The sequence below is a fragment of the Vigna unguiculata genome, chromosome 7, assembly GCF_037176805.1.
Source record: "Vigna unguiculata cultivar grain cowpea cultivar isolate G323 ecotype 2 chromosome 7, ASM3717680v1, whole genome shotgun sequence".
Taxonomy (NCBI): domain Eukaryota; kingdom Viridiplantae; phylum Streptophyta; class Magnoliopsida; order Fabales; family Fabaceae; genus Vigna; species Vigna unguiculata.
In genome coordinates this window covers 43119063-43146275 of record NC_140798.1, presented here as the reverse complement: position 1 = coordinate 43146275, position 27213 = coordinate 43119063, and the positions used below count along the sequence as shown (strand labels likewise).

The 27213-nt window shown below is 31.4% G+C and overlaps 4 protein-coding genes across 4 annotated transcripts; 2 read left to right on the top strand and 2 right to left on the bottom strand.

Annotated features, from left to right (window-relative positions):
- Nucleotides 1-7887: 7887 nt before the first annotated feature.
- On the top strand, nt 7888-15499 carry LOC114191984 (dyggve-melchior-clausen syndrome protein). The gene is made up of 18 exons (XM_028081473.2): nt 7888-8362; nt 8741-8974; nt 9293-9356; nt 9452-9581; nt 9676-9820; nt 9974-10213; nt 10295-10379; nt 11571-11673; nt 11903-12028; nt 12109-12222; nt 13071-13189; nt 13290-13377; nt 13465-13557; nt 13686-13775; nt 13955-14074; nt 14180-14271; nt 14624-14681; nt 15134-15499. Exons 1-18 carry the CDS (start codon nt 8173-8175, stop codon nt 15209-15211), a joined length of 2169 nt encoding a protein of 722 aa, XP_027937274.1. The 5' UTR covers nt 7888-8172; the 3' UTR covers nt 15212-15499.
- A 1268-nt stretch (nt 15500-16767) lies between these two features.
- ELIP1 (Chlorophyll A-B binding family protein) lies at nt 16768-17747 on the bottom strand. Its single transcript, XM_028078411.2, has 2 exons — nt 17442-17747; nt 16768-17294 (listed from the first exon to the last, which is right to left on the bottom strand). Exons 1-2 carry the CDS (start codon nt 17583-17585, stop codon nt 16887-16889), a joined length of 552 nt encoding a protein of 183 aa, XP_027934212.1. The 5' UTR covers nt 17586-17747; the 3' UTR covers nt 16768-16886.
- Nucleotides 17748-18930: 1183 nt separating this feature from the next.
- LOC114190568 (perakine reductase-like) lies at nt 18931-22080 on the bottom strand. The gene is made up of 7 exons (XM_028079509.1): nt 21891-22080; nt 20782-20952; nt 20389-20592; nt 20102-20274; nt 19851-19947; nt 19531-19684; nt 18931-19259 (listed from the first exon to the last, which is right to left on the bottom strand). The coding sequence occupies exons 1-7, from the start codon at nt 21945-21947 to the stop codon at nt 19084-19086; spliced, it is 1032 nt and encodes a 343-aa protein (XP_027935310.1). The 5' UTR covers nt 21948-22080; the 3' UTR covers nt 18931-19083.
- Nucleotides 22081-23943: 1863 nt separating this feature from the next.
- LOC114189814 (emp24/gp25L/p24 family/GOLD family protein) lies at nt 23944-26926 on the top strand. The gene is made up of 4 exons (XM_028078514.2): nt 23944-24354; nt 25308-25494; nt 25698-25805; nt 26604-26926. The coding sequence occupies exons 1-4, from the start codon at nt 24151-24153 to the stop codon at nt 26735-26737; spliced, it is 633 nt and encodes a 210-aa protein (XP_027934315.1). The 5' UTR covers nt 23944-24150; the 3' UTR covers nt 26738-26926.
- Nucleotides 26927-27213: the final 287 nt, after the last annotated feature.

Genomic DNA, 27213 nt, shown 5'->3' with positions numbered 1-27213 from the left:
TTGTTGTATGTCAAATTTATTTCATAATATCTCATGTGAAAATGATGGTTTTCTTGCTTTGAGTTGTGGAGGAACTCTCTTGTTTAGCTATATATATGATTTCATGCCATTTGTGATTCTCACTTCAAGATGTCAAGCCATTATTAGAAAGGTAGGGTTGCAGCTTCAAATTTTTTTTAAGGACCAACTTAAGAAAATTGTGACAAAGAAAAAAAAAATCACATTTACGATATTCATGACATTCAATCTATTCTCCTATGTGAAAAAAAAAATTATATTGAACATTATCTAGTGTAGTATAGTATATTTCTCTTTTTAATTCGGTTTTAATAAATTTTCAAGAGTACACGTGATTTGTTATCCTTTTACTAGCATCAACTTTGGATGTAATCTCGAGTACAATAGTCAATTTATTTATGTTACCATCACGGAAAATTAATTTTGCATTAAGAAACGTAATAGAAAAGTATTCTTAATTTTTAGTTGATTCTTTTTAAATTATTTTATATTTTAGAATAAAAACATTACATTAATAGTATTGAATGAGTGTTTAGTAAATAAATGAAATATTTGTCTATCATCACCAATTATCACTAAAACATTAATATTATATATGAATCAAACTCTAATTTATATAATAACTTTCTTAATTATTAAGGTACTTTAAGTAACGAGTATGAACTTATATAAATATAAAATTTTATAGAACAAAAGTAACATGAAAACTTTTATATTATATTATAGTAGTGTATTTCGATGTTTTAAAAGTCAAATTTTCTTAATGAGTTATCATTGAAATTATATCATCAAGTTTAAGTGTTGTGCTGACTTTTGTTGTAATGCAGTTTTTTTAACTGTTTGTAAATAATGTAATATGTTGTAATGGGGATGAAGTACTCTCTTATAAATAATTTTTTTACTGATTAAAAAAATTAGTGAAAAAATTAGTTAGCATGTATAAATATTGGAAGTAAAAAGTGCACTAATTAATGATTATCACTTGTGAGTCATGTGCCCACCAACATGAAGCACATGTAACAGGAGGAGTGATAACAATATTATGGAAAGTGAAATTCTTTGAAGAATGATAATTTATTTCTTTTAATGGAAAGTGATAACAGGAGTGATAATTTTTTCTTAAATTATGAATTAAAATTATATTTTATATATTTTAAATTCTTTATCAATTTTATTTCTATATTTTACAAAAGAATCTAAAATGTTTTCAGAAAAAAAAAAAAACTAATAGTATTAAAGTTCTAGTGATGTATCATTCTTTTTCATCTTCTGCTTTTGCTTTTCTTCACAGTCCACATGAAAAACATGTTGGCTCCAAAATATTTTTTTATGTTTTCAGCAAAACATGAAGTGTTGATTTGATGATACTTGATTATTTTATCGGGGTTTTTCTCTCCACGGCTTATTATTTTCTTATGACCTAAATATAAAATATGAATAAATCTTAAAATTAATTTTGAATATTTTTTTCATTTAAAATTTATTTTATATCTTTCTGAATATAACAATGGATCATAATCAATTATCTCAAACTAAATCAAATTTATCTTTTACTTAGTTTCTTATGTAATTAATTATAAATAGTGAAAATTAATTATGTTAAATAAATATAAATCTTTGCTTTTACAAATAATTAGTTATGAGCACAGAATAGTCCATTATGTAAAACCTTTTGGAAAGCTAAACCCTTCAAAAAACAATCGATCAAGTTAAAACATTAATGGTTAAAAGTGCATTAAAGTGTTTTTTTTTTTTTAATTGATGAACAAACAAATTATTGATCGTTAATAATGATCAATTATTATGTAAAGTTACTTCAAAACTTTTTAAAAGAAAAACTCCCTCTTTCAAACATAATTTCAAATCCATTCAATCAAACTATTGTAATTTAAAAATTTTGCTGAGCATATTTCATTTGTTTTTGAAAGAAACACTACTCAAGCTTCATAAAGAAAAGTTGATTATGTTGTGTGATATTTTCTTTATTTGAATTTTATTTTTACTTATGTATTTTTACTTATGTACTTTATTGTTGTTGAATTTAATATTGAAATAAAAAAAATCAACAAATGATTGAATTAGGATAAAAAAAATTGTGCATTCTTAAATTTTACTTTTACTTACATGTATTTTTATTGTTGTTGTACTTTTTTTCTATTATAAAAAAGAATTAGGGCAATTTTTTCCAATTATTTAAAAAAAATACTTTTCAATTAGTTCATTTATTTTTTATTGTGATTTTAGCGATTCTTGTTTTTACACATTTAATGACTTCCACCATGATGATAATATAATACACGTGACATCGTATTTAATAAAAAAAATTTAATAAATTAAATATCACATAATTATAATAAAATAGAACACCAGGCAAAAAAGTATACTAGAAATAATTATTACAATCATCCAAGATATACTAGAATCAACATAACACAGAACAATTATAGTATCAACATAGCACAAAATATAAAGAAAAATAGTTCTTTAAAATATGTTCAACAAAGAGCAAGATCTAATATGCCTTAACTAAATAATAACATTTTCACCAACTTAACAATCACCAAGGGCTCCCTCATTTGCTGACACAAAAATTGATTATCATTACAAAAAGAAAACGCTATAAAAAAACAAAACACAAACAGGAAAATGGTAAGCTAGTGAAAAATAGTTTTCTTTTTAACAGATAATAAACAAGTAAGTCATTAAGCACATGCAACATGTGATAGCAAACCATAACAGACCCTCTAACTCGATTATTCGGATACATGTAATGAAATCAGATTCACTAGTTGTTTGCACTTGTGGTGGCCTCTACTGCTCTACAGAGCCATTGCCAATGGGTTTCACCCTACGCATAAGGTTAATCCTGATCATCTAAAACTATTATCCTACCAGAAACTAGGACCTCTTGCTACTCTTACCACATGAACTAGTATGCTTTATGTGAGTCTAACTGATTCACTAGAGTATTATAATGCAATCTTACTTGAATCCTTAATCATTACATACACTACTTTATAAGGGATTTATTCATGAAACCCTTGCATACTCCATTCGTTATCTCATAATAATCAATCTCTCATGTTAAACACATAAAATACAGTTCACAAGATCCCATAATACATGCATAGTCACATACTTCATGCTTTTAAAAGTAATTCAGCCAACCATAGATGAAATTAGAGGATTAAAACCAATATACCACATTGTCACTTAACTTATACTTTATCGCTTAGGCGATACTGCTCTCGCTTGAACGATAACTCGCGCAGAAGCAAGGGCAGTTCTTTGCTATTCTCATTTAGGCTATAGGTTTCTTGCCTAGGCTAGATAGCAACTTCTCACCTACTCCTACATACAATATCAGAAACCCAAACCATACAACATACAAATCATTTCCATATGATCACAAACAACAAAACCAACATTTTTAAACATGATTCAGAACCAAAAACAAGCTAGACACTGAAAAAGCTTTAAAAAACCTAGCTTCCCTTACCTTGACAGATGTTAACCTAGCAAAAATAAGTTCTAACAAAAGAATACTACAACACGACTACAACTTAAGGAGCAGTCAAAAATAACAAAGGGAGAAGATAGTGAGATTCATGACCAAAAATCGAATTAGATTAGAAACTTCAAAACTGAAAAGGAAAAGGAAACATAGGTTTGGAGTTCAACAAAAAAGGAGATGTCCACTTAGCTTTGTGGGGGACTCCGCAATAGCCCTAACTCAACTTCTGTTTTAGAAAGAGAAGAAGGTGAGTTGTCTTTTGGAGGTGGATGAGAGAAAATGATAGAGAAGTAGGGATGGCAACGGGGCGGGGCGGGGACGGATTTCGCTATCCCATACCCATCCCCGCAGAAAAAATTCATCCCCATCCCCATACCCAAATCCAACGGGTATCAAACTTTTGTCCCATCCCCATCCCCACCGGGTAACAGGTATAGGGTATAATCTCGTACCCATACCCGTACCCGTGTTCTAATTACTTCAATATTAATTTTTATAAGAGAACAAAATTACGGTAAATAAAACATGATATTATCAAATATTCAATATTAGGAGGATGATTATTTCTTCCATATCAAATACTTTGAAATAAATTATAATTGTCTACATTTTATATTAGAATACCAAATAAAATTTCATGAGAACCAAAATATTTATTAAATTTGCAAACTACAACATTGATGAAACTTAGTTGATAAAATTAAAAATTATTTCAAAAAAATATAAAAGAAAAACAAATATTCAAATTAAAATATATTTTAAATGTTTGTTTACTTCAATTTTTTAAATTCTAATAAATCTCTTTTTTATACACTAATAAAAGTTATAATACATCACATGATCAAAATGACACAAAAAACAAATAATAAACATAATAATAAAATTTTGACATAGATTTTGTATCTTTTGAACTTCAATATATGTTGGATAGTAACAAAAAAATATTCATAGCAATTACATTGAATTTTTATATTGTAGTAAATAAAAGTTATTGATACAATTAAAGTGAAAAAAATTACAGTATGATTAATAATGAGTTATAAAATAAAAAATAATTAAATAAAATATATCGAAATATTATTCTACATGATGAAAATAAACAATAAATAAAAATAATAAAAAACTAACAAATGTATGTTTTAGAAATAATTTGAGAGACTATCGAAAGAAATCGCACAAGGAAAATCAAATGTATAATTAAGGTATGATAAGATGAAAAATACCTCAGAGAATGTTTGAAGTGGTTAAAATTAAATAGAAATATCATTAGTGATCAAAAAATTTGTCACTAAATTACAAATAAATTAGTAATTAAATTGGTCACTAAATCAAGTACCGATTCGATCATTAAATCGATCACTAATAAAATCACTGATTCAGACAATAAATCAACTACTATCACCAATGACGAAAAATAGTGATTGATATGGGTTAATGACTAAATCAGTCACTATTTCATGTTTTTCTTGTAGTGAATTATCATATACTATTCCTAAATATCATTATATATATATATATATATATATATATATGTGTGTGTGTGTGTGTGTGTGTGTGTAACCACTTCAAACATAATTTAAGGTGAAAAAATTACAGTATGATTATTAATGAGTTATAAAATAAAAAACAATTAAATAGAATATATCGAAATATTATTCTACATGATAAAAATAAACAATAAATAAAAATATTAAAAAATTAACAAATGTGTGTTTTAAAAATAATTTGAGAGATTATCGAAAGAAATCGCACAAAAGAAATCAAATGTATAATTAACGTATGATAAGATGAAAAATACCTTAGAAAACTAAGAAAACTTTTCAAATATCAACATATATACTCAATAGTTGAAACATAATAAAAATTGTTTTAATGAAATAAAAGAGTTATACAAATTAAACAAAAATTAATAATAATAAGTAAAGAATTTTTTTAAATTACCTCAAATTGAGAGTATAAACATTCTCATGTGAAAGGAAAATATATAATAAATAAAAATATTAAAAAATAATAGAAATATTCAAATGTGAGGCATAAATTTTTTTTAATTAACATACATCATTTTAACATAATTATATAAAGGTTATGATAAGATAAAAAATATACTAGAGATGCAATGAGTTTCTTGACAAACCAAATAATTAAAAGAAATAAAAAATAGAAAGTATATATATATATATATATATATGTTACTTAATTAATTGTGAATATTTTAATAATTTAAACGAGAACAAAGATATGGCGGGGACGGGTATTATGACGGGGATATGTACATCCCCATATCCATCCCCATACCCAACTGAAAAAGTCGGGGATTCCCTATACCCATATCCATACCCAGTCAATGCGGGGATTACCGTCAAAACGGGAACGAGTTTGGACAATATCCACGAGGACGAGTTTATTTGCCATTTCTAGTGAGAAGAGAAAAAACTGAAGAGGTTTTCTGAAAAAAGACAAATTGACTGAGTTTTACCTTTTTAAATAAACTGGCCCATTAATATGAAATAAAAGCAATTTAGATTGGTGTGAATTGAGATTATTTTATTAAAAAATTGATAATAATTAATTTAAGTCATTTGAAAAATCTAAATCACACGTAAAGGGAAATCGAGAAAGTAAACGGTGATGAAATAATGAATATGTTACGAGAATGCCGAGCAAGTTGAAGCGAAGGCAACATTGATTTCCGCATTTGGTGACACTTCCATCCATCATCGGATTCACCAACACCCAATAGCCCACGCTTTATTCAAACTTTATATATACTTTAACAATGACTACTATTTATAAAAAAAATTCAACAAATTGTTTTAGAATTCTAAGTAATGTCTACAAATAGGTCAGTACAAAATTAAGAAGAAAAAAAATATTGATTTAAGATTTCTAATGTCAAAATTCAATGAAAATATTTCTCAAGTATAAACAATTATTTTCTTATGTTCTTGTAACGTTTACTATCTTAATAATAATAATAATTATTATTATTATTATGGCGGTGACGGAAATCAAATGAAAAGGTTAAAATAAATTATATATTTATTATTGTACGCGTGGCAGATTATAACTAATAATGGAATAGTATAAATGGACCCAGTCACTTGTCATTCTTTGACATCTTTTAAAATACAACTTTATTTTCTTTCTTTATTAATTCTTCATCAATATTTTTTAATGCCATTCATCCGTTTTGGGTTTCTACTTCACCGTTTACTTAGAAAAAAAAAACTGTTTACTTTGAAATTCATTATTTTCCAAACAGCTCCGAATTTCAATAGTATTACAAAAATAACTTCTGTTATATGGTTGATTATTTAAGACATTATCACACCATATGTTGCATGGATTTAGATATGCTGCTCGTTGTAAGAATTTAGGAAACAAACACATTAATATAAATGATTATTCTACAAAAACGTGACCTTGAATCCCAGTGATTTTATTAATGTATAAACCATACTAGTGGTGAATTAAGATTCAATTTATTTAAACATTTTTATATAAAATAGAAACTGAGTTAAGTTATGCATTGGTCTATCAAAATCCTTTAAATGATAAAACAATACAATATAAACATAATTTATAGCGTGAACAACATTAAATTCTTCAAAATGAAAAAGAAGCCATAATAAAATATTATAATTAGTAAATGTTCAACCATCATTATTGTAACACTTAAACGGGACTACAGATATTAAACTTTAGCCTTTTCAGTATCACAATTTTCTAATTATACAGAACAAAAGTACATGATATTAAAAGAAGCCTAGTTTTTTAATTAATGATGTTTTTTATTGAGCATATTCGAAATACGAGTCTAATACATATTTATGCACTAAATATATATATTTTTTATATTTTTAATATTTTTGTGTGTGTACACCATAATACATCACATTAAAAGAAGTGTTTATTTTACTATCAGTGTTCCACTCACATGTTTGGCGCACAATCAGGCAGAGAACCGCATTGGATTATAGTCAAGCATTAGGCAAAATGCACATTGCATTTGCATCATGAAAATAATCCCCGTAATGTTTTATTTTCTATTATTATTATTATTAAGTTTTATCATTTGATATAATACGTGATTAAGTTAATTTAAGCTTTAACGAGATTTCAGATCTTTCACATTTTCGTATCAAACATAACATCTTCATATTAATTTTTTGTTTCGACAAAATGGGAACGAAAAATTTGAATACGATACTTAATTACTATTTTTTGTTTTATTAGCATCGATATTTATAAAATTAAAAGAAGAAAAGTAAATTTGTATTTTGACGAAAATGAAATGTATCCTGTTTGGGTTTTAACAATTTAAAAGTGCGATTTGGCCAAATAAAAACGGCAAAACGCGTAAACATCCAAACAAGACCTTAATTTCTCTGCAAAACCTTCATTCCGAAGCTCCTTGTCGTTGTTGCGGTTCTTGACCCTTCTACACTCCCTGTGTTCCCTTCACTAGCACTCGAGATTTTAAAAGCCTATCTCTGTTGTTGCCTTCGGATCAAATCCTTTTGATCTATCCGCTTGTTTTCGCGCAATGCCGTTGCCCTGAATCTGACACCAAATTAAAGTCCACAAGATTTCACAAAGTAGCGACGACCGCATCGCGAGAAAAACCCTTATTTCTTCGAATGGGGTCGGTGCCGTCAACGCCGCGCAAGAGTGGCACATTCTCTCCGGAGACGGCGGAGTATCTGATCGGAACTTTAGTCGGTAGCCAGCCCTTCCCTCTCTCGTCAGAGTTCTGGCAGAAATTGCTGGAGCTTCCTCTCAATGTCCAATGGCCGGCTCAACGTGTCCAACAAGCTTGCGAGCTATTAGGTTTGCCATATTCTAATTACTTTCTTTGGTCGTCGTTTTTAGGCTTAGAATGGTAATGCTTTGAAGGAGAGGTTTCAATTGTTTAATTCGTGGTACGTACTATTGGTTAATGGCTCAGAATGTTGAAGGGGTACGGCTTTCCTATCTCGAAATTATGACAATGTCAAGAACTTCATAATGGCGATTATATTTTCTAAAGAAATTGGGTTTTTAATTGAAGTAATTCTTAATGATTTATAGTTTGACTCTGTTTTAAATTTTAGTTTATGTTATGATTTGTTAATTGATGTATCGACTGTTTAGGAGAGTGATTTTTTCCCCGTGGCAAGATCTTGTTTTGAACACTTGGTTATCAGTTTTCTCCTAATTGTTTTGCAGCCAAAAACAATTGTCACACCAGACATCTCGCTAAGATTTTGTTCCATCTAGCTCGCTGCTTGCAAGAGTCCGTGTCTTCTTCTGGTGTATCGCCCTTGGTCTATGAAAAAGCTGTTAATGCAGTGTACTTCAGTTCAATATTTTTAAAGTACTTGATTGAAAGTGTCCAAGGGGATATCCAGTTATACCTGTCTCTTGAAGATGATGAGGCTGTACCGAAGGATGTTTTGAGAGGTATGTACGATACGACTCTTTGTTTCAGATATACAATTAAACCGTGCAACGTAGCATTGAAATTATATTGAACTCAAGATTCGTTAGTAAGCTGACTTAATTTTGATTCCTACTGAGTGAGAAATATTGGGTTCAATGTCCACTTATTATGTTTGATGTGACATAAACATGGGTTTTAATCGGAACTTCCTTACTTTTATTGGATTTCTGAATTATGTCATAGATATAACCCCTTTCAAGACTTTTTTGGTTTTTATGTGTGTATTTCCAGTATTATTCAAATCTCTTAATTGTTTTTAAATTTTTATTTTAATACAGATCAAACAATTGAAAATTTTGTTATGCGGAATGTGCTGAACTTTATAGCATCAGTAGAAGTGAGGTATATCATTACCCATGAATAATTTAACGTGCTAATTCTTGTTGAGTTATTGAGTAAAAGCTATTTGTCCTGACAATTTAATATTACAATTATAGTCCAGACACATTTCTCCTACACCTAGAGCTGCTTAATTTCATGATTATTGCAATGTCAACTCAGCTTCTCTGCGGGTCATCCCCTGGGCCCAATGATGTGAACCCCTTTCTTGATGCAGCAATGGCTCAGGTTAAAACTTGATATTTTAACATCAAACTTCAGTTGTTGAGTTATTGTGTATTAGCAGATAGATTGTAAACATCTATGCTTGTGGTTTTTGCAGGACAGCTCTCTGATTGGTTCAGTTGTTCGCAGATTGCTTCTAAACTTCATGATGCGTTCTGATGTTCCATTTAATAGGGCAACTTATTCCATCTTATCTGATGGAAGTCAGAGTAGCGTGCTACAGAGAGTTGGTTCTGCAGCTGGTATGATGACTGTAGATACTTTTCTTTTTAGTATTTATGGATTCTTTGAAGTCAAATAAGCATTTTGAATATAATTAATATAATGGCTCAAAGATTATTTTGTGAAGTTTTGAAACTTACTGATATGTTGTTTTTTGTACTTTTACCTTGCAGCAAATATTGTTTTATTTCCATTTAGTTATTTGGTCAGTTCGAGTGGTGAAGGATCGAAAGGTCCTATTGCAGATATCAGTATTCACGTGCTGCTTGTTCTCGTTCATTATCACAAATGTGTCATGAGTGACGACTATGCAAATAACAAATCTTCGACGTCAGATTTTTTACTCAAAGAAAATTCTCACTTCTCTGAAAATCCTTACTGCAAGGCATTGGAACATGCAATTGATTGTGAATGTAATGTATTTTTCATATCTATTCATGTTATTTTAATTATTAAGGATGCTAGCAATTTTTTTATCAGACCTTTAAATGCAGTGGATCGACTAGACATTGAGGGCAATGCGCATAGTGCTCAAAACATAAAGCTTCCCTTTGCTTTGTTGTTTGATACACTTGGGATGTGAGTTTCTTGCTCTGGTAGTTTTTGACAATTAACATACTACATTCATTTCATGCTTAGCTATGATTTTAATCGAGTCCATCTCTGCAAAGTATGGTAGTACAATCTGCATGTTTGTAAACTGTTTCTTATCATGATAAGTCAAAACTTCTGCATCTCAAGTGTCATATAATTAGAATGTGTGCCGTCCATAACTCTTATTATGACATTTAGAGAACTTCTTTCTTACACTCTATTCACCAATTGGTTCTTACATCGAAGAAAGAGAAGGAAAAGCTAAAATAAACTAGAAATAAGAATTAAATCCATATTCCCCTCACCCGCCATCATGTTTGGTCTTCAATTAGCTACTAATTTTTTTGTCTTGCATGTTTCTAGCATATGTGTATAATATACACATAGAGCAATGCATTTATAATAAAGAATCATACAAAAAATATGGCTTAAGTTCACATACAAATGATATTATAACTGAAAATATCTAAAGATATCTTAATAATATCTAACACTCCCCTTCAAGTTGATACATATAAATCATACGTACCAAGCTTGTTACAAATATAATCAATTCTAGGTTCTTGTAAAGACTTAATAAAAATATCTACTAATTGATGATTTGAGTTGACAAACTCAATCTTGATCTCTCCAAATATAATCTTTTCTCGAATGAAATGACAATCAATTTTAATATATGGTCCTTTCATGAAAGATGAGATTAGAACTAATATGAGGAGTAGCCTGATTGTCACATATAAGTGTCATTTGAGTGACATCTCCAAATTATAACTATTTAAGTAATTGTTTAAGCCAAATAAGTTTACAAGTGGCTAAGACCATAACTTTATATTTTTCTTATGCATTAGATCTGACCCCAACATTTTGTTAATTGCTCTTCCAAGTGTCGAATCTCTAGTCAATGTAGGATTTCTAACACTACTTTGCGTACCTAATAATTCGTTGTCTGAGGCTCTTGTGCCTTGTGGTATGATGTTCAGTTTTTTAACGTTGGTCATTTACAATCCTTGCTTCTAGATATTGCAAGGTTTCTCAGAGTTGTCACTCTGGACACTTTATTAAATGTACTAGTTGTACATATATAGTGTCATACATTCATAGTAGTTGCAATTTATTATTTTTGGATTTTTTCCATTAGTTTATTTTTGAAACTTTTCATTGTTTATTCCTCCACAGATGCTTAGCTGATGAGGCAGCTGTCCTACTGCTTTACTCGTTGTTGCAAGGGAATTCTGCCTTTTTGGAGTATGTATTGGTGCGGACAGATCTGGATACATTGGTATGAAGCAGCAAATTTAAGTTTCTCCTGTGAAGCAATTGGGAAAGAATTAATTATTTATATATGTAAAAGTCAGGAAGAACTTCTGATAAAGCATTGTTGAGGATTATTGCTTTTTAAAACGTGTATTTACTTGATTATCGTCTGATATATTAACAACCTGCTAATACTGTAGAATGACAGAAGAAGAGCCTTATTCTAATACCTGTTTATCTTATGAAATTAACAGTTAATGCCAATTCTGGAAGCTTTGTACAATGCTTCTACAAGGACGGCTAATCAAATTTACATGTTGCTAATTATTCTTCTCATACTCAGTCAAGATTCTTCTTTTAATGCGAGCATTCATAAGCTGGTAAAAGTTGTTTGGCATTAGATTTTGTTCTAAAAATGTGTGGACTGTGCTACTTGCTAACGTGGTATATGAATGGACAGATATTGACTGGTGTCCCATGGTACAAAGAACGCCTTCTCCATCAGACATCTCTTGGTTCTTTCATGGTCATAATTCTTATCAGAACTGTACAGTATAATTTGTCAAAACTCCGGGTATACATCTTAAACACAGATATACTGTCAATTTATTTCATGATTATTTAATTCAGACATGCATATATTGTATGAAAAAAATACCTAATATATTGGCCAATTAATATGGTTATTACCGAGATATTTGTCACTGTTCTGAGTTTGTATGATTATGTCTTTATTAGTTGAATATGTAAAGTGATTGATGCTATTAATTGTAATGTTTCTCTTTTATGTGAAATACTTCATTCCATCATAGTTGAATTATGGATACTTTACCTCATGTTGATAACGGGATTTGTTTCTGCTGAGGAATTGCACTGGACTTGGACATGTATTTATACCATTCACCCAAAGAAATTAGAACAACCCCTTTGAAATTCTAATGTATATTTGGGGAGGGCATCCATTGATATTTTCCTTTACTATCATTGTGAACTCATATTCAACAAATATTACACCTGAAAGTCTCTATCCCGGTTATATAATTTCCACTCAAGTACGTGAATTATAAGTTGCATTTGTTGAATTGGCACTATTATCTTTAGTTAGTCTGAGAAAATAGCATATTTGGACATTGTGTATTAAAAGTAGTATTCGTGAATAAAACCAGTATTTTTGAGGACAGACATTAAGTTTACAACTGTACAGGCCTGGGATTGAGACTCCAAAATCATTGAAATATTTTAGCTAATGTCTATTGAAGGCCATGAGGACATACATCGGTAGCGTTTGTATATTTCCATCTAGGAAGTGCTTTTTATCCTTGTCTTCCTATGTAGTTTACGTTCATAAAACTAATAAAATTGTTTGTTTTATTTATATATATATCTCCTCCGATCATTCTGTTTTATGTTGAATTACGATAGGATGTCTATCTCCAAACAACATGTTTGGCAACCTTGGCAAACATGGCACCTCATGTTCATCGTTTGAGTGCATATGCATCTCAGAGACTAGTCAGCCTTTTTGACATGCTTTCACGCAAGTATGTCACTCTTTTGTTGGCCTTGATAATCTTCCATTCTCAATTTTGGAACATTGTAAGGTGTGGTTTAAAATGAGATCAAATATTTGCTTCTTAACAGGTATAACAAATTAGCTGAACACAAAGATAATAAACTGCATACAACAAAAGGTAACTCATTTGAAGGAAACAACCTTGTGGAAGATATGGTATGTACTGCCTTCGTGTTTTTGTGATTCTACTGATTACAAACTTAGATTATTCCTTTTTCTAAATTATCTAATCTGTTTGTGCAGTCAACTGAATTGCACATTTACACTGACTTCTTGAGGCTTGTACTAGAAATAATAAATGCAATCCTGACTTATGCCCTGCCTCGGAATCCTGAGGTAGATTATTTTTATTTGATTGACTGAGAAGACATATAATGTCTATTTTTGATCTAGTTTGCAGTATCTGTAATTTAGATTATAACCTTATATTTCCATCTTACTGATTTCTTACGTGACCGGGACAGGTAGTATATGCAATAATGCACAGGCAGGAAGTCTTTCTGCCATTCAAGAATCATCCACGCTTCAATGAACTGATTGATAACATTTATACTGTACGTGTTATTTGTTATACCTAAATGAAAGTTACAAGAATCATCCACCCTTTTGAAATCTTGTAACTCTTGAAGGAGCAAGTTTTGTTATATCTTTAGTCACATAAATGAAGAATGTCTTTGTATAGTAAATCATGTTTCTCAGGTGTTTGAAAAATGTATCTATTAAATATTTACAGGTATTAGATTTTTTCAATAGTCATATGGATGCTCAAAGAGAGAACGGTGACTGGTCTGTCAATGAAGTGCTTCAAGTCATAACTGTCAATTGTCGTTCTTGGAGGGGTGATGGAATGAAGGTAAGATGGAATATGGATTTGTGATTTGTGATTTGCTTTCTGTGAGGAAATATCATTAGGTGGATTATTGTCTTACTTTTCTGAGGTTGTATCTTTTTTTGGCAGATGTTTACTCAACTGCGCTTCACATATGAACAAGAGAGTCATCCAGAGGAGTTTTTTATTCCGTATGTCTGGCAGCTAGTGCTATCCCATTGGTATGACTCTTGAAGCATTTTATTCACGTTGTCTGAAGGCTATTCATTATTATTTTACTCAGTTATTTTGTTGGTTTAGTTTCATTTCGTCCTGCTTTTAATTTGCATGTGCTTGCTCATTAAGTAGCAAACCTTGATAATCTTTATGCATTGAGACTTGAAAAACACTAGCTCCAGGAATTGCTGTAGTATCTAGGTAATCATTATGCATTGAGACTTGAAAAAACGCTAGCTCCTCGAATTAATTGTATTATCTATTTTATTTTTTATCTTAACTTTTTTGTCAATCGTTTTCTCCCATGTTCTTTTTCCCATTGTGCATGCACTAATGCAAACGATGTGTCCTCTTCAGTGGATTCTCATTCAATACAGGAGCCATAAATTTGTTTCCAGTTGATCTACAAACGGAAGTATGTATCTGAACCTCTCTGCTTTTTTTGTTATTGTCTATGCGTACATACAACATCAAACATTACATTTTCTTTCTTTCATAGGTGGCAACCTTACTTTAGCTTTTGTTTATTATGTTGCTTTTTTTTTTATGATGGATTAATGGCTACCATCATTGTCATTCTTACATCCCATCTGTGTAGAGCACAGTGGGAGACACATTTATTTATTTAGTACAAAACCAAGGTAGTACCCGGCGGACACAAGTTGAATCATACCGTTATATTTGACGTATGAAACACGTAATTAAAGGGCGATAGATCTGCTTCCCACCTTCTGTCTTATAGCATTTTCCTGTGTAATGTAGTGTTAGGTCAACATCAGTTTATTGTAGTATGGACTTAATTTCATTTATTGGATGCGACACTTCTTTCTTCAATTGTTTTGGTCTTTGACTTGTAATGATTTGCAGGGATTTGAGAATGGGGTGGTGGGAAGCACCCTGCAAAATGGTGATTTTGACAAGCCTGAATATCAGCTTGATCCATAACGGGGGGGTTTACAAACGTGGCCGAAGATACAGTTTCTATTGGTGAATATTTGTACATACGCAATAGATACAATTTCTGAAAAAAGAAGAAAACTACCGAGATGTGTATTGTTCTCATTCTTTTCTGTTCATAAATTTGAGTGTAGAGATTCATTCCCGTAGATGAAGTTCAGATATCGTGTAATTAATAAGGGGGTGACACTAATATATCCATGTCATATCATAAGTTTTTTGGGCTGTGCTCACTTCCTTGTGCTTCGGTACCTAACTCCATTTTTCATCTTGGAACTCTCGTTTTGTATTGCCTCTTTACTTTATGTGTCAGCATAATAACCAGGTCTGTATCATTCATAAACATTGTTTTAATTGAATAATAATGAAATTTTGCGTAATAATTATGATATGTTTGTTTTTCAATTATGCCTTTTTCTAATATTGTTATATATTCTGAATAGAGCAGTTATTATAATAATTATTGTAGCATTTTTTAAGTTGTAATATATTTCTTTGAAAATATTTTTTATACTTGAACAAACGGATGCTGGTTTAATTAATGTAATGTACATTGGGGTACTCTCGAGTGAGATTTGTTTATTGGAATCCTTGCAATGTAATGATGATGTTTACCACATTCTACCTTTAAAATAGAAACCTGTGAAAGAATTCAAAAGGAAAATATAAATTACCAGTACTTTCTACAATTGTGATAGACATTAACTTGAAACAATTGTATAAATAAACTTCTTTACTTTTATTGTCCTATGTCGGAAAATATGTTTGCTTTTCTTTAAATCAGTTTTTGAAATACGGAAAACCACTCGCAATACTGCACTTTCTCTTTATTCCAACATTTTGGCATAGTTATTCAACTTGTCACTGCACGAGGTAAGTTTGCCATCAAACTTTTTTTTTTCCGGTTTATAAATTTATTAAATTATTTTATTGAAGAAAGACTTAAACAAAACACTATTAGCACCATACCAACTAGCTGGGCTTGTGTGTCGTGTTTTCATATTCTCCGTTGTTTCATGTGGCTAGTAATTTAGGGTTGCGGTAGTTCTATGGTGTGGGAATCAATAGACATTTGAACCGTATAATATACACTTAAACTACTCTTCAGTTCTATTACTCTATTTATATAATGCTTTTTCTTTTTTGAAAAGGTGTTCAAAGGTTCAGAATCTTTCCAAGATATATGTTAGATCAGAAAAATCGTGTTCTAAAATACTTGTATTTTAATTTTGATGATAATATTGTTGTTAATTCATAGTCACTGTCGTTATTACTGACTTTACTTTAAACTTTAGAACAAATTTCTTTACTTCTATTATACCATTCACCACCTAGCTATTTGTTTTCCAATACGAACTGCAATATAGTTAACGGATAAGAATATAGAGCAAGAACGCCTTTTCTCATACTTCAATTTTGATTATTGAAAAACTGAAACACTGCGTCTATCCTGCATAATTAACTCTGCTCAGTGAAGAGGCTTCGTTTAAGCTTTAAACGCGATAGTTAACTCGATGATTACAGGTTCCTAAGAACAATTCGAGGACATGAAATTTGTTTATGATTAATGATATATAGATTAAGAAGACACAATTACACATAGATTGGTCTCTCTAACCATGAACGATTATTAGACCATTTCTGTGAGTTACTGTAATAATATTTACACCAGGGTACCTCCCTTGACATACTCGGTAAAAGCCAGCGCAATCAAACCCAACATAGCAAACCTCCCATTCCACAGTTCTGCATCAGAGGACATAAACCCTTTTGATTTTGACTCCACACTCACCCCTTGGAACAGTGGAACCAATGAAGCAAGTGTAAGGACCACACTTGTCCCCAGGAACCATGGAATGCCACCGTTCGATATTTGTTCGAACACACCCTGCCCTTTGGCTACTTCCACTGCCATTGCAGCTACAAACCCAATCATGGCAAGCCTTCCATTGATCCTCTCTGGTGCTGGCCCACTGAATGCCAACACATCTGAGAACTTCGTGCTCACCTTTGGTGAGGCAGTAGTGGCTGGTTGTTTCATAGGTTCTGCTGGCTCACTCTGTTGTTCTTCCTGCATTCATAACAAAAGAAAAATAATAGTTAATAACATGTTGTAGTTCCTTAATGTTAGGGAACAGTTCAAATAACATTACAACATGAAAAAAAAAAAAAAACATCATCTATACTATGATATCTGAAACTGTGTGAAATCCACTACCTCAGCCATGGACCTGACTCTCAGGCTAACATTCCTTCTCAAATACATCGCAGGAATACCAAAATGGTTCACCCTAGATCTGGTGGACATGCCCATCATAGGGTTTGCAAGGATTGATTGCATGGCATAAGATGAGGCAGCCATAGATGAACCGGTTTAGTGACAAAGTTTCAATGTACACACAATGTCACAAATGCTAGACCCGAGGACTGATAATAAAGAAGCTATTGTTGTCACCTAAACACTTAGAATTAAAGAGGATAACTTGATGAACTACACTTCACTGGAGAAGAAGTGAAGAAGAAGGGTGTTTAAATAGAATTAGAGGGCAAGTATTGTGGTGGATATTTGGGTTCCACGTCATGTGTATCTAGGTCCTAAAGGTCATTGGTTCACGTGGGTTCAATTGTCCACACATGGCTCAAGTTGGAGACGTGGCTCTCACTACAACCACAAAGAAACACTAGGTCAATATCAGGTTTTTCCGCTTTTTGATGCTCCAACACTTCAGTTTTTGTTACCGCTTCTTGTTTGGTGAGACCTAGAACATTCTACACACATCTACGTAATAAATTTAACCCAAAACCATGTCCAAATAACCGGTTACTAATTCCTTCAAAACATGTTTTTCTTTTCTTGTGGGATGAGACTTTTTTACTACACCAATTATCTTACACCATGTAATTCATAATCATTAATTAAATTTAAACAATTTCATTTCCATTTATCCAAAAATATTTAACATAATAATACACTGTTATTGCTCTTACCAAATGTTTTATGTAATTACATATTTTATCGTGTAGCTATTATCATTTTATTCAATTTTGTATAGTGTGGACACGTTAAATGTGATGTGTCACGAAAAAATAAAATAAAATAACATATGTTTTTTTAATAATATAATGTTAAAGGTATTTTAATTTTTTTCTGTGATACAACAACACGCTGAATATATATATATATATATATATATATATATATATATATATATAATAGAGTTTTACAAAATTATAAAATAGAATGATAAACTATGTAAAATAATTTAATGGTAAATTTAAAAAATAATAGTGATGAAATAATGAGATGTGAGATTAAGCAGTGTTGAGGGAGGAACGTAAGCGTAATTGATTGAAGTTTGATGCAATTAAGATGACATGCCTTCTAAGAATTTGATTGGACCTAACACTTTGAAGTTGTGGATGAAGTGTAAGATTAGTTTACAGGATTTAATCCCGATTACGCCTACATATATTTAAATAAAATAGTTTTTTATATTTAAATCTCGATGTAGTAAATTGGTTTGACGGTAGTAAAATTTTCATTCAGTCACAGGCAGTTTCTTTCTACACCTCCATAATTTTTTTCTGCATCTCCATACACTCAAAAGTTCCAAATTTACTTTCTTTTCATTTTGAGTTCCAGAACACACCATCTGAAAATGTTCCGGAATCCACGTGTAAATATGAAATTATATCTAAGTCCAGAATAATCGATAAACTTGCACAAATTACTTTGTTTAAGGGGAAGAGAAAAAAATCATCAATTCTCTCATGTCAGAATTTTATTGTGATAAGCATAATTGATGAATACAAATACAACATTATATCATGACAGAATTTCACGGTTCCTCTCAGCACAATTACTTGGGTGGTGTAGTTGCAAACTTCCAAGTGTAGTTGCTTAACATACCATACTCTCGTGTCCCAGCAACTTCATAATCAGGAACTGCTTCAGAAATTTCCCTCAGATCCTCATCTGTAAGCTTAACATTCAGAGATCCAACGTTGTTTTCAAAGTTCTTCAGTTTAGTAGTCCCTGATAGCATCAAAGAATACACGATAAAAGCACTTGGTCATTGGAATTAATCTACAAATTCTCATGCTTACAATAGCTACATATTTCATGAACAAGATCTAGATATCATGTTATTTTTCTCCTTCTTCAGGAGCGGTAATTTTTTCAGTGGCATAATTTGTTAAGCACGTATGACAAAAGAAAAGTAAGAAAATGGAGAGTAAAATTAGATAGTAAGGAACTCATCAAACATGTGGAAATGAAAGTGTTTCTAAATGTAATAAAGACATACCAGGTATAGGGATTAAGTCATTTCCCTGATGGAGAAGCCATGCTAAGGCTAATTGTGAAGGAGTGCATGCATGCTTAGAAGCCAAGTCATCAAGGCGCTTATAGAAAAGCTTGTTCTTCTCCAAATTTTCTCCAGTGAACCTGGGATGCATAGTCTGTCACAGAAAAATATAGCAACTTTCAATAGACAGTGACAGCAGAAATAGAAATAACTCAAGTAGATTAAACTTTCCTTGGTGTTATTTTCTTAACCATCACAACACGAAAAAGCTTCAACTTCATGCAAACATGAAAATTACTACTTAGTCATTAGCTGCATACCAGCAGGCTCTGACTAGGCAAGGTCTCCACCACTGCCTTTCCTGCAAAAAAGCCACGGCCAAGAGGGCTATATGCTACAATTCCTATCCCAAGTTCTCTGCAAATACAAAATGCATCATAGTTAGACATTAGACAACAACCAAAATGCATCATAGTTAAAAGCAGAACTGAAAGAGCTAGATAGGAAACACATCACATTAAAACTCAAGAAAATTGTATAATTTGTAGTCAGAAAATTCCTATTTTAATACCTGCAGAGTGGGATTATTTCTTCTTCAATGTCACGGGACCACAAGGAATACTCCATTTGCAAAGCAGTGATAGGATGAACAGCATGAGCTCTCCTTATAGTGTCAGCATTAGCCTCGGACAACCCAATATATTTTATCTTTCCTTCATTTACCAGCTGTTTCAGCTCTCCCATCTTCCATGCAGAGTTCAATGTTAAAACACATACTTAATCATCCACAATTTAAAAGTGTTGAAAATTGGAATGGTATACATAACTAACAGGAGAGGAAAAGCATTCAAAGCTTACAGTGTCTTCAATTGGCACAGAAGTATCAACTCTGTGTTGATAGTATAAATCAATATGGTCCACATCAAGCCGCTTGAGACTGGCTTCACAGCATTGTCGCACATATTCAGGGGTACCCTTTACCCCGAAAACCAACCCTTCAGATACAGTAACACCAAATTTTGTAGCCAACTGGACTTCTTCTCGGGGAAGTTGTTTCAAAGCCTGCTTACAGTATTAAAGACACTTTTAATTATATTATGATCAAATTCTACTAGATAAGAATGATCCATCGCCTTACATACACAGCTTAGCAAATTTACAATATTTTAATGTATGAAATTTGCCTACAAAATGGAAACTAAACTACTGTATTGAAAATAAAAGGAACTAATTAGTTGGATAATGTATTACCTTGCCAACCATGATTTCGTTATCATGATTATCTCCATAAAGATCCGATGTATCGAAGAATGTGACACCCTTATTGAATATTTCTTTAATGATTGAACACCCTTCTTCATGTGAGAGGGGAGCATTATAAATTCCAGATAATCCTCCACATCCAAATCCCAGCCTAGAAACCTGCATTCAACAAATGAATATACATAGCAGGTTCTGCTTTTAGCACAACTATTGAATCAAGGACCAGGTCTGCTGAAACGTGAGAAAAAGGACCTGAAATGTTAAATGTGTGCATCCCTAAATTTCTATCAAAACTTATGTTCTACAAACTAACATAGTACTAACTCTCTAATCTGTTAACTCTAAAATAATCTAAATCGCTATAGTCAATCAACATTACCGCTATCATGATTCTTTATTCCAAGCATATGTTGGCCCGAGATGAAACACTATCAAGACTCTTACTCTGGAAGATAATCTATACCAAGGGGCAAAGTTTTGAAAAACAGCATGTGACTAAGATTTCGGTCACAGCACCAAGGTTTTTGGACTCTTTTCAATAGTATTGAAACCCTAATCATATTGAAATCGTAGTTACTGTCTCATCAATCTCATTTATCTGTAATTTATCAATATCAAGGATTGTAACAAAACTGCAGCAACGGCTGCAGTTAAAAACCCTGTTTAAGGTATACCAACCAACTGCATTTCTATGAAGAAGCAGGAAAAGTTACCAAAATGCCAAGAACACCTCCCAACAGAAAATAAAATTATGATGCCACAGTTGAGTAAGAGCAGATGAATTTATGACAATAGTATCGATAAGCAGCTACAGCATAAGAGGAGATTTGATAATTCATTTAAATAATATTTTCCACAAATCACGCATTGGAATGATGTCATTTGTTTTCTTTCAAAATAATCCCTTGAATTGATGATCATGAAAACAGACAATTCTGCAGAGATCGACAAAAACAAGCATATGATGAGAATAGAAGGTACTAAAAATGGCAGAATGTATGATCATCGTAGAATTGATGATCATGAGTTAATTCAATTCATCATAAGAACTACTTCTGATGATGAACGCAACAGTTAATAACAGTACAAGTATTTACCTCTAAGCCCTGGCTACCCAGTTTAACTCTTTGGACTTGCATCTGTGCTTTCTCCATTTTCTCAATGCCTTTGAATGCAAAGTTAAGACTTTGAAACAGAATAATGTTCAACAAAAGAAGAAATATAGTGCATGCTGTAATGTCGAAAATTTTCCATTAGTTGGTAAAGTGTTCCATCTCTGTACATATCACTACCAACCCAAACTTTTTTTTTGTTTAAAAATCTCCTAAACATGTTCCCACCGCACCAAAGTATAAATTAATTATTTGATAGCATATGTGAGCTTGCTTTTAGCATTGAGGAGTTGTTTCTCCAAGATTATTTATTAATTATTTGAAAAAAAGAAGTAAGCAAGTAGACTCAGAATTTATAGTCTGGAAACAATCACAGTGTAAGACAAAAGAATAGGCAAAAAGTAAGAAAATTGATAGTGGAATCATCTCAGCTCTATATAAGAACAAACATCTTTATAGACATGAAAAAAAATACAAATCTGTTCCAATCTTAGGTTCTTCAGAATATAATCTAATTTAAATGATCAATATTGAAATCATAGTTCAATATACTTTAAGTACAAACACCAAAATTAAAGAGAAAAAGCTTATATTTCTGTAAAAAGTAACATAAATAAAACATGATTTCATATCCACGTATTCATGCAGTTATAAACATTTACAAGAGAAGCAATAATTAAAAGATATTTAAAAGAACATGCATTCAATCTTCAACATTTTTTAAGAACTTTAAACTTTTTAATGTAATTTTTAAAATAATTTAAATATTAAAACATCATATAACCTATTACAAAATCATTACTTGTGTTGTGTTAAGCGATTTATATTTTCAAACTATACAAGAAAACGAAAACAATAATTTCAAAGTCCAAATTTTACATTTATGTTTTTATTTTTTATTTTTAGTTTTTAAAGATTTTTTCTCTCTCTTCATTCGGCCAGATTTAAACTCAGTTTCAATATAATTAAAGTTTGTAATTTGAATGCATAGATTACATTATAATTTTGGTAAAAAGGTAAGTATATAACTCTTTATAGTTATTAGTATTTTAAAATTTGTCATTGGAAATATAAAAATCACAAGTAACATATAATAAGAAAATAAAATATATATTTTTGGGGTACTTAAGAAAATTATGTCTATGTTTATACTATTTTATATAAAAATTTAGAGACTCAAAGTATATTTAATTTAGAAAATATATAAATTAAATAAAATGATATTAAGTTATAAATTAAAAGAAAGAAACGTGTATGATTGACCATTGGCTTTTTTTTGTCATTTTTGGTGTTTAATGTTGATTTGTGTTTTATTTAATATATCGCTTATGATTAAAAAAAATCTTTTTACTAATTGAAAGGTGGATTCTAAGATAAACTTTAAAAGAGAAAGGATTACAGTATCATTTTTCAAAATATATATTATCGTTCTTTTATTACTAAAATACGTATTTTAATTTATAAATTAAGAGTAACTTAAGATAATGACATATATATATATATATATATATATATATTGTATTTATTATATAATATTTTATATTAATTAGTTTCATTATAAATAGTAAGAAATTAAATTTTAAATTGTATAATACATATAAACATATTTATTATGTATATTCCAATGAATTAAACTGCCAATTTTGAATTGATTTATACAATTTTTGCTTGTTGACACTGATTAGTAAGAAATTTATCTTCATGTTTTTAGTCGAATTAAAATGTAACATTTTAGAGGTGATTCATATTTTCCTTAAATTTAAAAGTATCGCGATTAATTTTTTTATCATAAGGAAGTTTTCTGAACTATTTAATTTTTTATTTTACTATTAATATATATTTTTTTATTAAAAAATTAATTAATATATATTTTGACTAATATAAAAAATAATAATTGGAATTTTAAAATATTATTTAAACTAAAAAAACGGAACATGTACAGTATATATATTTTTTTGGTTGGATGTGTGCCATATAGCACCTGCTCCGTTCTCTGATTGGCTAGTGCACGTACGCAGTTTACACGTCAGCTCTTTAAACGACGGCTCCATCAACCATAGGGCGCCGTTTTGTGGTGTTGCATTCGCCGAGGAAGAAAGGAGAAAGAAGCAAGCTTCGCCAGAGGGTGTCACAGTCTATCTTTAAGATCTGAAAGCGCCTCTTACTTCCCCGCAACCAAAAATTCATTTACTTTCAATTCTTTGCTTTCAAAATAATAAAACCCTAAGAGAGGGGTGCAAACACAATGAGAAGCGCAAAGATGTGGACGGTTTTGATGTGTTTGATTATGAGCTTATTCACTCGCACTGAATCGCTGTCTGTGACGGTGAACGACGTCGAGTGCGTCTACGAGTACGTGCTTTACGAGGGCGACACCGTTTCCGGGAATTTTGTTGTCGTCGACCACGACATTTTCTGGAGTTCCGATCACCCCGGCATTGATCTCGAGGTCAGTGCCAATTGTTTCAATTGCCCTAATTGCTTGCCAATTGCTTCAATTTTTGTCGTCAGGTTTTAATTTTTGGGGCTTGGTGATAGTTGACATTTTTATTTTCTAGAGGGATTTTGTTATATCTTTATTAAGAAGATCGATTATGATGCATGTATGTACATAATTAATAATCCTAGTTAAATCAGCATGCTTGCAGGAGATATGGACAACATTCAGTGGTAGTTTTGCTCTTGCTTTTTCTACTTTTGTCCACTAGGAATTGGAGTTTTATGATAAAATTGTGGAACTTTAATGTAGGCCTTCATCTATTATCGAGGTCAAACACCCATTCTATTGAGAAAATAGCTCTAAAACCACCTATGAAATTGTATATAAATTTTACATGGGGTATATGTTCCTTTTTGTCCAGGCTTCAGAAAGTCAATTTTCTCTTCTGTTTTTTTTCAATAAAAATCACTCATTTCACTTCACTGAAAGTTTATGACTGATATCTGTTGAGGCACAAATTAAATTTTGCAAAACTTTAAAAGAAACAGGTCCTGACTTGGAATCTGAAAATCATTCTCCATTCCCTTCTTGATGTGCTTATGCCGAAGTCGGGTTGCAAATTGAAAGGCCGAAAATGGTGACTGGGGGAAGGGATTACCTTTATTTTCTACACATAATTAGATTTAAGCTCAGGTATTGTACACGTTTTGTTTACACTGGAGTTTGGGACCTTGAGGCCCTTTGATGTTTGAATGAGTACATCGTTATAAGTTGTGGAACACTCTGGTTGGTAAGCTCTGCATGATGGAGCAGTATTGCATAAAATCTCTCTGTGCTGATGTGAAGTATATGATTTAGTTGTGGCTTTGCTGTAATTACTCGTCAGATCACCTATCCAGAAATCGTAAATTTTTTTGTAACTTTAGTTTAGTAGATATCCTAATTTTGTTGTTATCATGCAGGTGACATCCCCCGGTGGGAATACTGTCAAAAGTATAAAGGGAACCTCTGGTGACAAGTTTGATTTTAAGGCCCCAACACATGGAATGTATAAATTTTGTTTCCATAACCCATACTCAACACCTGAGACAGTCTCTTTCTACATCCATGTTGGTCACATTCCCTCTGAGCATGACCTTGCCAAAGATGGTACGTACTGTGTAAGAGGGTTTTCTTAGTAGATTCTACTATCCCACTTCATAAATTATAAGTTTATGTGTTAATCATACAACTTTTAATATGTAGTATATACATGAGGTACTTCTTGATGTTTATGAAGAATGGTCCAAGTGTTCCTTTATTTGTTCTATTTGTTGATTATCAAACTTTCATTTAACTTTTATGGTTTGCAGAGCATTTGGACCCAATTAATGTTAAAATTGCTGAACTCAGAGAAGCACTAGAGTCTGTTACTGCTGAACAAAAGTACTTGAAAGCTCGTGATGCAAGGCATCGTCATAGTAAGTTTTTTTTTTTTTTTTTTTTATGAGCTGGCATGATGCAAGCCACTGTTCTAGTTTGGGAATTTTGATCTAGTAGTTGTGATATTATATTTGCAATATATATGGGCATTTGTAGAACTTATGCAGTGTGGAAACATTATTTTCCTAAGCCTCTTCATAGCAGGGATGATTCCCAGACGTTCAGTATCTTTACCTTTTATTGATTTTGAGATTAGCGGCAATTGCTGCTAATGAAGACCATCTCTATTTAAGTTATCCTGGTACTCATTCAGTCATTTTAATTGTAAAGTGCTAGAGGTTTCAGCCAAAATGAAGCCTACTTGTGCCAGATCCTATTGGCGTGTTTGTGAAGTTTCTAAAACTTTTTGACCAATGAAATGTTCAGATTGTGTTTTCATATTCTGAAAGTATGACAAACCATACCTAAGTAGCGTAGTAACAAGCTGCCATTCAGACTTCTGCTAGAAAGGGATATTTTTAGGGTTATTCCTGTCTATTACAGTTCTGGTAAGATGTAGCGTTATATTCTTGGTGTTTTTTTTCATATTTTATAAACAATCTGAACATTTTCTGTGAGGATAAAAACAGTTCAAACATTGATGGATATAAGAACCAGCTTGTTTGAACAGCATATTGTTGTATGTTATTGGCTTAAAACACTAATGTTATATCTGATGCTTGTATATCCTGGTGTTGTCACTCGTGGATATATCTTATCTCCTTTGTGTCCTATTAAGAAAAAATAGTTACGAACATAATACCAACTTCCACTGACTCAGCCCTCTTTGTTTGTAGCGAACGAGAGCACGCGGAAGCGTGTTGTATTCTACACAGTAGGAGAGTATTTTCTCTTGGCCGCTGTTAGTGCTCTGCAAGTCCTATACATCAGGCGCCTTTTCAGCAAGTCGGTGGCATACAACCGTGTTTGAGTTCCCTTCATTATTAACCTTATGCTTTCCTTCGTTAGCATCAGTATTAGGTTCACATGTGCTCTCTATTTAAAAGTATGATTTCTTGGTGAACACTTTTTTTACAGAAACACGACCTGTATTTTGATACCCAACAAGATTTTTAAATTCCTTAGTTTGAATATCAATGGATTGACAGAAATTAAACCATGTGAGAATCAATACTAAGTTTGTAAAATGGTAATCTATAAGTTCTCAAACGTTTGCTGCAAACATGAAGTACAATCCTAGTAAGACAATTTTTGTAACTCAAAACCTATACTGCTTATTTTGAGGCGTTTAAGGATTTAGTGTTTGGATGAGTGGTGAAATATAGAGAAAAGAAAGAGAATAACATAATAGGAATGATAGAAATACAGAGAAATAGAATAGAAAAGATATTTTATTTGATTGGATAAAAATGGGATGGAACAAAGCAAAAGAACTTCTCTCTACCT

Excerpts from the sequence above, each read along its gene's own strand:
- LOC114190568 (XM_028079509.1), bottom strand. The coding sequence starts at position 21,947 with ATGGAGAAAGCACAGATGCAAGTCCAAAGAGTTAAACTGGGTAGCCAG. Across the intron at positions 20,953-21,890 it reads TGGGTAGCCAGGGCTTAGAG|GTTTCTAGGCTGGGATTTGG; the intron begins GTAAATACTTGT and ends TGTTGAATGCAG. Across the intron at positions 20,275-20,388 it reads CTGTGCCAATTGAAGACACT|ATGGGAGAGCTGAAACAGCT; the intron begins GTAAGCTTTGAA and ends TCTGCATGGAAG.
- LOC114191984 (XM_028081473.2), top strand. The coding sequence starts at position 8,173 with ATGGGGTCGGTGCCGTCAACGCCGCGCAAGAGTGGCACATTCTCTCCG. Across the intron at positions 9,582-9,675 it reads TTGATGCAGCAATGGCTCAG|GACAGCTCTCTGATTGGTTC; the intron begins GTTAAAACTTGA and ends TGGTTTTTGCAG. Across the intron at positions 10,214-10,294 it reads ACATGCAATTGATTGTGAAT|TGGATCGACTAGACATTGAG; the intron begins GTAATGTATTTT and ends CTTTAAATGCAG.
- LOC114189814 (XM_028078514.2), top strand. The coding sequence starts at position 24,151 with ATGAGAAGCGCAAAGATGTGGACGGTTTTGATGTGTTTGATTATGAGC. Across the intron at positions 24,355-25,307 it reads ACCCCGGCATTGATCTCGAG|GTGACATCCCCCGGTGGGAA; the intron begins GTCAGTGCCAAT and ends GTTATCATGCAG. Across the intron at positions 25,806-26,603 it reads TGATGCAAGGCATCGTCATA|CGAACGAGAGCACGCGGAAG; the intron begins GTAAGTTTTTTT and ends CTTTGTTTGTAG.
- ELIP1 (XM_028078411.2), bottom strand. The coding sequence starts at position 17,585 with ATGGCTGCCTCATCTTATGCCATGCAATCAATCCTTGCAAACCCTATG. Across the intron at positions 17,295-17,441 it reads GAGTCAGGTCCATGGCTGAG|GAAGAACAACAGAGTGAGCC; the intron begins GTAGTGGATTTC and ends TTATGAATGCAG.